At 38.9% G+C, this 13,866-nt stretch overlaps 1 protein-coding gene across 1 annotated transcript in view; it reads right to left on the bottom strand.

Annotated features, from left to right (window-relative positions):
- The window catches only part of rims2a (regulating synaptic membrane exocytosis 2a), a 285,367-nt gene that overhangs the window by 148,416 nt on the left and 123,085 nt on the right, over window positions 1-13,866 (bottom strand). The window contains exon 7 of the mRNA XM_066691502.1: window positions 1,030-1,988. Coding sequence (XP_066547599.1) covers window positions 1,030-1,988 — 959 coding nt within the window. The remainder of the gene's footprint in view (window positions 1-1,029; window positions 1,989-13,866) is intronic.

Below are 13,866 nucleotides of genomic sequence, written 5' to 3'. Positions count from 1 at the left end.
TTACATCAATTATTTTTAAAAATTGAATGTAAATCTATGATGCACAATAATTAAGTTGTTACTTAAATGATTGGCAATTCTATTTTTTAAAATAACTAAAATATAAAAATAAATCATCCAATTACATCGATTTCTGCAGGGTTTGTGAAGAAAGGTGGTCGCATTCTTGTCGCGCAGATCTGCAGGATCCAACATATCCCATTGGTGGAGCTGTGCAGATCTGCGCAGATCTGTGGAAATGTGCGTTACACGGACACTATCGGCGTTTTTGATCAGATGCGTCTCAAGCAGCCGCGCAGCGAGTTGTGGGATACGCGAACTCGATCCAGTTTATTGGTAGCTGAATGCTATGACTCAATGACACAGTAAATAGTACATTATTCAAAACTTTAAAATACCGATATGAAGGTATAGTAAAAGTCCAAACAGGTCCGTAAATGAATACCGGTATATCGTTTTTTACGGTATGCCGCCCAGCACTAATTTGTTATGAAAAATGTTACATTATGCAGTAATTTTGAAAATGTAGAATTAAAGCAAACAAATCCCCAATTTCAACTTTCACATGCACTCTAAGAAATTAAAGATAGAATGCAAATAAGAAAACATCTGTAAAAACATATCTCGGTGGTACAATGATTTCATTTCAATAAAGAATGTAATATAATCAGGTATTAATATAAGCTCTATATATATATATATATGCTCACGATAGTCACAGTTCAACTTTTTAAGTTGCTACTGAAGAGCAAAATTCTCTCATACTTAAAGTGAAGCTGGAACTGTGGATGATATTGTCTAGGGGAGCAGTGATTTATTGATGTTTCAAATATCGGTGGGAGTGAAAAATGGATATATGTAAGAAAGTCAGTTCTGATCAACCTGAACATGCTCACTGCGATAGAAATGCTTGGTCCCCCTCTCTGATCAAGGTTAAAACAAATCTAAAGGACAAAGAGTCACCAGAGCTTCTCAGCAGCTGTTCAACAGACTTTGGATCTGAAAACACCCCGCACGGCAGCAGCCTACCTTTCTCACTGACTGACTCGCTCTCGATCTCCACGTCGTCGCAGCTGGTGTACTCCGGGGTGGTGGCCAGTTCCTCCTCGGAGCTGCTGAGGGACACCTGCCGCATCTTGCCTCCCTTTTTTGTTTTGTGCGGCTTTGGCGGCGGGGGCCGGATGGACTCCGACTGGTCCGAGCTGAGCGAGTCGTTGCGCAGCATGGTCTCCATCTTCTCCCGCTTGGTCTTGCGCACGGCCGAGCTGGGGTCCAGATGGTGCTGCTGCTGCTGCTGCTGCTGCTTGCGCATGGGGTCCCCCCCTCCCCCGCGGCGCATGTCCCCAGACCGCTCTCCCAGCACGGGGCTTCGATGTGGGGTCGGGGGGCTGTGATTGGAGGTCCTCTGGCCGGGACCCGGAGCTTCTCGAGTTCTCTCCATGGAGTAGGAGCGCTGGCTCTCCATGGGCATGCGCCTCTCGGAAACAGAGCGCTGCCGGGACGGGCGATCCCCCCGCATCACGGTGCCCTGCGGCTCGTCCAGCTCGGTGTAGGCCAGGGAGACATCGCTGTGCCGGCGCTCATGCCGCGCCCGGGACACCTCGGCGTGGATGCGCATCTGCTCCTCGTAGGGCTGCGGCTTGACGGGGTAGCGGGCCAGGTTGGGGTCACTGCGGTAACGGGCCTGGTATTCCTCCTCCCGCTGCCGCTGCCGCTCATACTCACTCTGCTGTCCGTCTAGCTCCTCATCCAGCGGGTACTCCTGCGAGCGCCGCCGCCCACGCCGGTCCCGGTACTCCCCCCGCGCCACATCAGCGTCCTCGTACATCCGCGAGCTGCGGGGCGCCCGCCGCGGCTCCCGCTCCCCATAGTCGGACGGTGACCTAGGCATCCCAGCGTCCACCGGGGCATACTGCGAATGGTCACCCCTCTCCTCCCTTTGGTCGTATTTTTGGTTTGGGTCCCTGGATGCTGAAGGGCTTCTTTTCCTGGAAAGAGCAAAAAGGGGAGATGTTCAGGAGATGTTGTGCCACTGTGAGAACATGTAGAAGAAAAACAGGCTAAAGACATGATAAAGTTATCAGCAGGACTGGATGATACCATTTTCTTTGAAGCCTTTCAGCAAACATAACAGCAAAAGATGGCATCATATGTAAAAATACGTAGGACAATTTCCAGAAAAAAAAGGACTACAGCCACACACTCCATGAAGACACTTGGAAATAAAATAATACATTATTTAATCTAGATTATAATAATGTCAAATAAACAAAAAAGGTCTACCTTCAACTTTGAACCTCCAAAGGGAAAATGATCAAAAAATAATAATTTGAAACTAAATAAAAAAATCCTAATGCATTATTTAATAATGAGAAGTTAGTAATGAACATGAGAAAACTTTCCACTTTTGCTGCACACAATAGATTGTATCTTGCATAAGAAGATACAGATTCAGCTTGTATTCAGCTGCACAATTATAATAAGAAAGCAGACAGTCATTCAGTTTCTTGTAAGAAATTTGAAACTGTGACATGTATTTTGGCACAGTGCTTGTTTGCAGTAATTGTGTGTGATAATAATATCCACTGTGTATCATTAATTACGTGGCAGTTTATGAATCACAATGAAAGAAAAATTATAAACATTGGAATATTATGTATTCAATGTACTCCTCCCCCCCACCCCCACCCCCCCACACACATACACACACACACACACACACACTTTCTGACATTTGCAGATGATTTATAGAGGACTTAAATCAGATTTCATTGACATTTTAATAATGAGTAAGACCATTCAGAATATAAATTCCAAGGACGGTATGTGTTAAATATACTTAAGTGTCTTCAGAAGGACAGGGACCAATACATATAAGTGGATGTTCTTGTAAAATAAATAGATTACTTCAGTTTCAAGCACTTTTTAAGTAGTACAACATTTTTTAATTAATGGAACAGAAAAACAAAAGAATGTCAGTGAGTAGGCGGACATCTAACATCCTATTGATGAGTGCTCGGTAAGTATTTTGTTATAGTTTATGAGGCTTTCAGAACTATACAAACTGCTGGCCTCTGTCTTCTTCTGAGTGGGTGAGGATCATTTGCGTGATAAAACATGCTGTAGCTATTGTCAGAGAGACGGCACTTCTTTTTTTGTAAGGTTGACCATTATTTTTAATGCATCGCTTGGAAATATTTCTGAACACCAAACAATTGAGTAAACTCCACAATTATGACAGTTATGCCGCCTACAAATACACCAGATCAAGAAGCAAAAGTACATGTGGAAATGGTTAGTGAGGCAAGACAATATTCAGTCTGTAAAACCTTCACCAGCACTTTAAGGTGTTCCTCAGCAATATGGAAACTCTAAGCCTCTAAGGCAATGTTCTTGCCCAATAGGATGCAAAACATAAAAGTAGCCTTCTACCAAGTCACACTTCACCAGAATCATTACAGTAACTGTATTATTTCTCACAATTTCACTTGTCAAACCAATGGAATGCACCTGTAAGAAATCAAGCAGAAATCCCAGGTTTAGGCCTACATACTGCAGTATTTTACCAGCCTTGCCATTCTTTATTTTGCAACACAAAGGAGTCGAGAGTCCACCTGGAAGTTAAGCACCAGTATCTTCAGGGTGCTGAGTTGCAGAGGTCTACATGGAAGAAACTAGGTGAGGTGAGAAACTGAAGCTGAGGTGAGAAAGCTTATTCAATGATGAGCCAAACAAACAATCCTATCCTCTAATGTATAATCTTTCTTATGTCCTTACTTACATAGAGCACGCCAGGACCGTTACCCCTACTTAGAAGTGCTGAGTCGGTCTTCTGACAAGCCCATTTGTCTCAAGTAGTCTTGTTCGTGAGGATTAGCCTTAGTGTGTAAACTCACACTGCAGCACACAGTGCACTGTAGCATGCTTCAGTAAGCACAGGGTGGATTTTCACCACTAGGCCAATCGATGACCTCATGGGTTAGGTTGTGTTATTAAATGTTCCAGGGGTGTCATACAGGGCAACACTAGGATGTGACAAGTAGTCAGTGTGGTGAATTGTGTGGTGAATTGACCCTTTAAAGGGACTATTAAAAAAGTATTGTTGTTCATGTCTGTTGTGCTGCCGTTATTAAAAGTCAAACTGGTCAGAAAATTCTCTAAAAGTGTTATGGGTGGAAGTATTTCCTTATTTTGTATATGAATTTGCCCGAGATACATGCAACCAAATACAGTAAAGGTCCGAACACTTTCTTAATTCTGTTTAAGATTACGTCGTTAAGTTTGAAATCGCTCAGATTCTTCACAATGTTGAAGTAAATGAAGCAAGCTTTTCAATGGCATTTACTAGAGCTCACTGTGGATTAAAATGCCGCAAATGCAAACTGTATGCTTTTCACACCACAGGAATAAACACAAGGCGTCACACAGCGTCTCCCTTGGGGTGATTATCACATCATTTTCGACTTACCAATGTTATCCCAACAGGAAGATGTTCAATTACTTCCACAACTCGCCACAAAACAGTTCATTGCCAATTGAAAGTTGCAAATAAAATTAAATAAAATAAAAATATATATAATATAAAATAAAATGAGACTGACTGAGCATGAAGCCCTCTTAGAACTTGGATTCAAAAGGTTTTACGCACGGTGGGAAAAAATCTTGAAGCCTTAACAGTCAAATGGATCCCACATCATGATGTGGGAGAATAATTTAATTAGGCTACATTAAAACACTATAACATCTACAAATTACCTTATTTAGAACAGCCTAACACTCTCTAAAACTGTGGAGAACAGGCATTGTATTTTGAGTCTGTTTCACTCACATTTGCTGCCTGTGTCTTGGATATGGAAACACCATGAATTCTGAACAATCCCTGAATCAATCAACATAGAGTTACAACAAGGTGTTAACACAACTTGTGGATGTCTTCTGTATCCCTTGTGTTTTTTGCCAATAAAATATCAAATTTCTGGAGGAAGTAAAATAGTTGGAGGGTTCTTTTCTTCTAGTGCTTTAAACATTGTGTTAGGGAACATTAAAGTCCTCAGCATTCTGCTGCACTGTGGGCGATGCTGCCTAAAAATGCACTTCTTGCTTTTCTGCAGCGATACCTTTCATGTGCACCAGCGTAGTATTTGGCCTCCACATACTGTTGTAGTGTTGGCAAGTATTTGTTGACACTGTTGAAAATGTTTTGCAAAGAACTGTTATAGTTGGCCAGAAAAGCATGCTGTACCAAATGACCACTGGCACTGAACAAATGGGAATTCACTGTTCTCCAGTGAAAGTGTCTCATATGAGCAATGAGGGAATAACTCAGGGTATCCTGAAATAAAAGGCACCTTAAAAACACCAAACAACAACAGACACAATAAAAATAAATATATGTGTATATTGTATATGTGCCACAATCTATATCTATATCTATAAGCTATATATCCAAGTCCAGGGTAATTTCGCCCTTAATTACCATTTTTCACACCTAAATGTCTCCAGTCAGTATATTTATATGTCTGTGTTATAGGTGGACATGAAATAGCTGAACTGTGTAAAAGCAGGACTTCACAACTCCACTCTGAACAGATGGAATGATGTGTTCACATTGTAGCTGTAGTACAAGGAATGCCACACATATCCATCAAGCCACAATACCTGCCCTACTACACCTGGAGACCCACTCTGGATGCTGTGCATAATCATGGGCACCTCAGATGACTAACTACTACAAGCTCAATAAGCAGTCCAATTAGTTGCAATGATCACTGTGCAATCCCGTCACAGTGGGACCCATTCATTATAGTAGGCCAATTCTCTCATTTACACTGTTTTCCCCTCATCACACTCATTTCATGATACGTCTCGGCAATAAACAAAGCCACCCAAAAGCTTTGCATTTCAACAAACCCATTAGTGATGAATTTCACTTTAATGTATGGGGGCCTAGTTTACATCGCTTACCTTTACATGAGATGGCATGCTAAACTCACTGATCAGTATTAAAACAAGAATCATTAAAGGAATAAATATGATGCCTAACCAGATTATGGAACTACGCGATTACAGTCTACTATTTATTTTTCATTTTGTTTTCAAAGTAACTGGCAATAAGACATAACGCCTAAAGAGTCGCTAGATTGTCAAGTGGTCCTCGACAGGTTTTCCAACCACATTAAACATTATGACTGATCACCTGATGTAGTAACATGTAATCATAATTCAACACTTGCATCATAGGGTGGCAAGGGAATTGTGAAAGAGGTTAAAAATGAGACAAAATAAGGACTGTAATCAGGTGAAGCTGTAATCAAAAGATGAAGACACCTTACATGTATTCCATACAGTATATGCCTTGAGTACAGATCAGATTTAAATAAAACTGGGTGGAGTCCCATTACTGTTTATGTCCCGAGACAGAAATACTTTTTCATTCCTCTATCCCAAATGGATCATCTCCTTTTTCCTGAAATGATAAATTACCCCACCGTGTTCTGCATCGCATTACTGAGTGGGGCTGGAGTACAACTGTGGCCTACATCTAAGCAGGCATGGTGTGCCCATGTTCTGATAAATCCAAGCAAAGGTATTATTAATTAGTTCATTTCAGAAGAAGGTGAAGCCAATATTATAACTGCTACTCAACTCCACACATATAAACCACACAAGAAGCTACTTGGAAAGGGTAAATCTGCCAGATATGAATACTCAGAATACCACTCAAGCTACCAAAACCAAAAATACTAGTTACCATAACACAACTTGATGCCACTTAATATCAACAATGTTCCAATCAATTTATGTTCATTTACAACCACATTTGTATCATATATTATTGATTGTAGTCTCAAAGGACAAATTAATTAATGATCTGATAAAAGTGTTGTTGTTTCTTACACATATCAGATCATTGTCAAGGACAGTCATGAGAAGCATAGTTGTCAAACATCCTTATTTAATTTGAAAGTTTGCCAGGTTTATTAACTTTGTGTGCATGTTCTTCTTGCTTAGGGAAACTGTAGGCCTATACCAAGCCTATACAATGAATACTGTACATTATAACTGTACTTACTGTAAAGGTTTTTATATGTTATTTATTTTCTTGTAACCTTTAGTGCCCTAGTACACATTGAGACAGGAAGACACTGGCACATTCCCAACTTTACTTCAGCTTAAAATAGTTCTCAAAGTATCTTTTCAAATCTTTCAAACTGACTGCGTATCAAGTTTTTGAGAGAAAGGAACTTGTTATTGTTATTGTTAAAACCTGTGAATTACTAGATGACATTTCTAACTTTCTAATCATTCAACCATTTAATTACAATGAAGGGATGCAACACGTTATCACAATCCACTTATTGCTACATTACGAGGAGAATACATTTATCACTCAGGGATGGCTCAAAGAAATATAGTTTTTAAATTAGTATAACAGCACTAATCAGGTTTGCCATCAGTAAACAAAACATCTTGTACATGTACAATGTTATCTTTCTTACTAAAACTTCCTCTGTGCCTCAGCCTGTAGCATTGAGTTAAAAAGCAAAATCCTCCAAACCACCGACAGGACAGAAAACAAGTTGTTGAGTTCTAGACTGAGAAAGAAGTTAGACCATTTTTGTGATAAAGAGACCAATCTTTAAATTCCTAAATGGAATGTAAAAAAGATACAATATCATACAATATCTTCCGTGATTTCCTTTCAGTTTAGTCTGGGTGTTTTACTTTATATCCGGTCTTGTCCATATATATCCTACAGATTTGTGACAGTATTTATAGCATTTATGATTTCATGAAATTCATTCTGTTCTCTAATTCCATTTGATTTTCTTCTCCCAAAAAACATGTTTTTACAAACAATGCCTGAACATTACATAGACCCGATGGTAAAATGTTCTCTTGCTCGGATTGTGTTGTACAACGTTGCTGCTGATTTAATGTTGCCAATTTGAAGGTGATTAAGTCCACAATGACCCAGTAATATACTCTGAAATAAGTTAATAGACTTACTCCGTAGTAATAAAGGATAGTCAACACACTTTTTATTATGCTTGAATTATTCATGTTTCAGAAATCCACATTTTGCCATTGCTTCTCAAGCCAAATGAGGATAGAGGTGTTTTTTCCCCCATATTAACACATGTTGATGTTGTTATATATGTAATTATTATAGAAACACCAATCACTGGTGCACACACTCCCCATCCACAACAGCCAAGGGTTGACGATTCTGGCACTAGTGTGGAAAACTGTATGAACTGTCTGGAGGGAAAAAAAAGTGGTATCTCTTGAGAAGGAGAGACCATTGATAGTGCCATGAAAGCACTTAAGTGATGACCTTTATATTTACGTGTGCTTATGGTTGAGAATATTTGGCAGCTATCAAAGGGTCTGTTAATTGTACTGAGCATGAGGTAAAGCTACTTTCAATTTAATTTACTAATAGACTTTCCTGCTGTTTGCTCCCTTCTTTATCTAATACAAAATACACAATACCCTCTCTTAATTCCAGGATATAACTTTTCCAAGAAATAGAATCCAGGAGCAAGAAACAAGTGAACTGCCAGTTTTGAGGAAACTAAGACTCACCTACAACTTTAAAGCATGTTAGACGCATTTATATTGCCATTGTATATGCAATCTAACATCAAAACCAGGTCAAGGGGAAACTAACAGATATTAAACCCAAAGGCGTTTCTTTCGAAGGGTTGTTGTGGGTGTATGGAACAAACTACTTTAGCACTCTGCTTCTCACAAGATCATTCCTGAGAGAGTTTCAGGTGTTTACAGATCAATGTGTTGTTGGTCCTGGAGGAGAAAAAGGTGTATCGAATGGCCTCTTCAAGTTTGGGGGGGAAATACTCAGTTTTCAAATTTCAAAGTTCTACTTACAACACTGAAAAACGGTTTCAAATGGTGCAGTAAAACCATAAGTCATATTTAAGAAAATGGGTGTGAACTTCTGCCCTTGTTTTTACGATAACATGGGCTCTTTACAAAAAGCTCTGCCAGAGTGGGAAGTTCAGCTGTAAATATAATTTCCTGCCATAGCCATGAGCAGCCAGGGACTCGGGAACTGCCAGCTGCCCTGATTCTTGCAGCTGTCCATTCGTTGCATAATCCGTGAATATTCACATCATGAAAAAAAGGTGTCTGTGATTCGTTAACGTGTTGTGTGTAAGATTTTCTATCACGGCTTGAGCATACAGCGAGAACATTCAAAATATCACTTAATCCCAGCTATTCATTTAATCAGACTTTTCAAACAAGATAAGGGAAAGAAAATACTATTAATGTTTGGTAATTTTTGAAAATAAACATTATGAGCGGACTCTACAGTTAATCCACATTTCTTTGCTCGTCTAAGTGTTCATTGTTTTCTGTTATTATTTTCATTATTTTTTTTAAGAGGAAAAAAAAAATGTTAATAACGTTTCTGACTTAAAAGGCTTTTTCAACTATCCATTTAATTTTATACATGACAACCTTCCATAAATTGTATAGAGGTTCATTAATCACATACAGCATGTTCTCTCAGCAGAAACAGCTAAAAGGATGTATTATTGGCTGGCTCAATGGGCTGTTAATAGGATTCAGACTCTGCCTTCTGGGTTACTGGTCCAGTTCCAGGTCCATCCCCTCCTGTGCAAATCAAGGACAATGCAAAACCATATCATGGGCTCGGCCTACTGCGCTCTGATGGTATTAACTGGCAGGTCAGTGTTGTTGTTTTGGGGGAACCCATGTAACAATTTAATGAAAGAAGGACTGAGGAAGGTGGAATTACAGAGGTTCCAACACCTTTTTAGGACATCCAATGGGTAGAAAAAAACAAAAAACACATTTATGTTGACAAATTCCAATGTATAATATGCATTTTAATAGTAAATTATGTGATAAGGCCAAATGCATTTAGATATCATGTCTGTCGACGGTATTTTCAGCTTTAGTGGATTTTCCTCACTCATCCCTGCTGTGCCTTCTGGGGCACCGCTCTTATAAACAACCATGGACATTTCTCCCTCAGAGGAAAGCAAAAGTGCACAATCACCATTTTGACTGAAGCCACATTCTAACAGGAAAGTTATTTATTTTTTTGTCACTATGCAATTCCTTGTTGATGAGTCATGAACCACTATTTCATTTACTTTCAGTTCTGGCAGAGAATTTGTTTCTAATTCCACGCCTATTTTTCGATATTTTCTTTCTCCAGCAGATCCACTTTCTGCAAATATCTACCGTTCATGAAAGTGCTGATCTGCCCCAGCCTTGATTAACCTTTGCCACATAAATATCAGGCATTACATTTTCAATCAGCCTGCTTCATTGCACAGTTTCTGAGCAGGACTGCATTGGGAATGACGCAAATGTGTATTTCCTGATTGATACGCTTTACTTTTCTCTCTTTGAATATAATTTTCTGGAAACTACATGCTCTAACAGTTTTATTTTGGGCAAAGATTTTGCCCAAGTAAGAACACCTTTCCAAGGTGTGTTGTTTATGAATTAATGCAAATTACATTTTAAAGACCTGCTCAAATCACTAAAAACCCAAACAGCTGAAGCAAGGAATTTTACAGTGAAAAAAACTGGATGTTTCACTTCATCTAATTTTGACAGAAACCACATATGAAAAAAAATGTACGTTGGTTGGCATCAATTTAATTTGGTACTAGCACACTCACCGTTTTGTCTTCAATGCAAAAGACAAATAAACATAAGAAAATAAACTACATGATGTCTTGGCAGTATTCAATGGGATGTTCTCATCCCTTTTCATGCAACCGAATATACATTGGTTCTCCACTCCAACACGTGTAAAGTAAGATTCATCAGTGGTCAGCCATTAATGAGGGTACGACTGGAGAAAGAATGAGGGGGGGAAGTGTGGTATCTGAAGCAATAATGGCATGGCATGTGGGAGGGGCTCGCCCCAGGAGGAGCCAGACTGAATGCTAAATTGTTCAGCAAGAGCTCTTAGCGGTTTTGGGAGAGTGCATGCTCTGTTCCAAGGTCAGTCTGTTATGAAATAACATAAATGCTTCTTCGTCTTGTGAAGCGTTAAAAGTCTGACACAAACATTATATAATTAAATTCCTATTTGGCTTGGTCCGCACAGTCCAAAAAGAGAAGTGCCAACAAACGCTCCCTACATCATCAACTCAGCTGCCCCACCCCCACTCTCCTCCACCTCCTCCTCCCCAGTCTTTCAAATCAAATCTGTAAATAATTGTTTAGTACTGGGGGGGGAAAGGCTGTCCAGTCAAGGCCAAAGGGCAGCAGCACCTGACAGCCTCGATTTCCTAAGATGCTCATTTCATTTTTTTATTTTTGTCACTGCACTTTTATGTTCATTACCTGTAGGCTGTGGGAATAGGACTAAACCAATAGATGTGAAGTGAGGGGCCATGTGTCATTTTCTCTTATCATGAAGCCTCTTGCAGGATGGGCAAATGTTGTGACAGAAAGTCTGCCTTTTTTTTATTTTCGCCATTACCACGTCATGTCTTCGGGTGCAGTCTCAGCCAGTTCTGTGCAGATGTTGCCATGCTTGTGCCTTGGGGTAAGAGAGAAGCTTCTAGCTCTCAGATGACACAGTCAACTGAGCTCAAATATGCATTCAGCTACTATTTATACTGCCAAAACATATAAAGATTAGTGCAACCTTATATATATATATATATATATATATATATATATATATATGATGTTATGTAAATTGTGTGTCAAAGTCAAAGCCTGCATAATTGTCAATGAAAGTTGAATACAATCGGATCAACCATTTACATGTTTTTTTTTTATTTTCCAGTTGTCACCTCTAAGTGCTTGGCCAATCACTATTGTTTCAAGAGAAAGAGTAAGAAAAAGTGCTTCAGAAAGTCTTTAAATCTATGCTAACAAATGTTCCATTGGAGGTTGATTTTTCTAAATACTGATGTCTGTTGAATCAGTTTTTACATTCTTCATATGTTTTATTTTCTCCATCCATAATTTCACAATGCATTGTCATATTCCCAATTAATTATTATGTAATTACATAGTTATTTCCTCTGAGGATAAAAAAGCTTAGTTGTACAAATGGATGAAATGGTATTATTAAAGCCATGTGATATGTGATGATTCTTTAGCAGTTCCATGGGCCAGATTACTCAGAACTTTGACACAGTCACTATTAGCAAACTACAAACCCGAGCAGTTTCAAATGAATTAGTAAAAGTACCAACTTACAAAAAATGAAGCTGCCACTGAGAACAGATCTTCAGAATGCATATCAGTGGTGGGGGAAGTGAGTTAACTCCAAACTGTAAAGCATGTTGGGCTGAAAGGTGCTATATAAATGCATGCATATTATTAGAAAATAAAAACCCAGCAACATGGCTGCTTTGAAAAGGCTCTCTTCATCTTAAGATTGAATTAAATCATTATTGGAGATCCTTTTTTTGGTGAAAATAAATACATATACCAATCAATTAATCAATGGCATAAAAGCAAAAGAAGCAAAAACCTTTACTGAAACTGAAACAGGAAATTGTAAATGAGCAGAACCAGCAGAAAGTTATATGACTATAGAACAAACTATCTGGAGGTTTTTTTGTACAGTATGTGTTTTGTCCGTCTCTTGATCAAATTTATGACAGTATAATTAACAGAATGTACCTTTACTGATACATTTTAAAGGCACACCTGTCTCCCATCAAATCAACCATTTTTATGTTAAATTTAAATTTTGCAACCTGAGAATTCCTAGTCATGCAAAATGTGTTTGATTCACAGGCTGCCATTTTCCTTTTTCTAGCAGACTCTACAAATAAAACCAATCTCTGTTGCATAGCAACAACAGCTTAAAAACGACTTCTAGATGAGACCTTTATTATTTCAGCCTGTAATTCTACTGTACTTACATTAAGTGTAACCTTTTTAGAGCAACTTAACTTCTTGTTAAATATATGGATTATTGAAGTCTGCAAGAATTATTACAGTATTCTGAATACAGAACCATTTTCTCAATCCAGTCTGGCAAATCGTAGCCTATATTAAATTAATTATTTTCAGGATGATGACAATGCCCAAAACTACAGAGTATTTCAGAAACTGATAGAAAAATCTCTCTTCATCTTGCTATGTTACTGTTTTATATGTCAACAGCTACCATCAGGGAAGAGGACCATAATAGTGTTTTGGATATACAGTACATTCCACCCACTTAATAAAAACAACAGATAGTGGCATCATTGTGAACACCTGGAGGTGTACTCTGCCCAGCCATTGGGACATGTGTTATGCAGGTGGCAGCTATGGCAACACAGATGTCAACAGTCAGCAAACCCACTAACCATTCTTCTCCATGGGGTGGTCCCAGAATCAACTGATTTGGCACTTGCACTACCACAGGTATTGTGACATGTAGCTCATATTTTTAATCTGTATAACACATATATATTCTCTTTAAAAATATGATAGTCTTTAACAGCAGTTTAAATATCCATATATCTACAGTATCTAGATGTAGCAGTGTGGAGTGGTGGTTAGGCCTCTGCAGTGGAGGGTCATGGGCTTAATCCCAAGTGGGGGACACTGCTGATGTACCCTTGAGCAAGGTACTTTACCTAGATTGCTCCAGTAAAAATACAGCTGTATAAATGGGTAATTGTATGTAAAAATAAGGTGATATATTGTAACAATTGTAAGTCACCCTGGATAAGGGTGTCTGCTAAGAAATATAATATAGATCTTTGAAAATCTAAACTATACAAATGTATATTTACATTTTTTGTAGCATGCATAACAGACATTTTCTAGCACTGATTCCTCAAATCTCTCCCCGACAGAGAGAAATTGTGTCAGATATGCACTGAAGGCAGGATT

Source organism: Amia ocellicauda, chromosome 18, assembly GCF_036373705.1.
Source record: "Amia ocellicauda isolate fAmiCal2 chromosome 18, fAmiCal2.hap1, whole genome shotgun sequence".
In the NCBI taxonomy this organism is placed as follows: domain Eukaryota; kingdom Metazoa; phylum Chordata; class Actinopteri; order Amiiformes; family Amiidae; genus Amia; species Amia ocellicauda.
The sequence above is the reverse complement of the archived record's forward strand: the minus strand, read 5'-3'. Positions and strand labels throughout refer to the sequence as shown.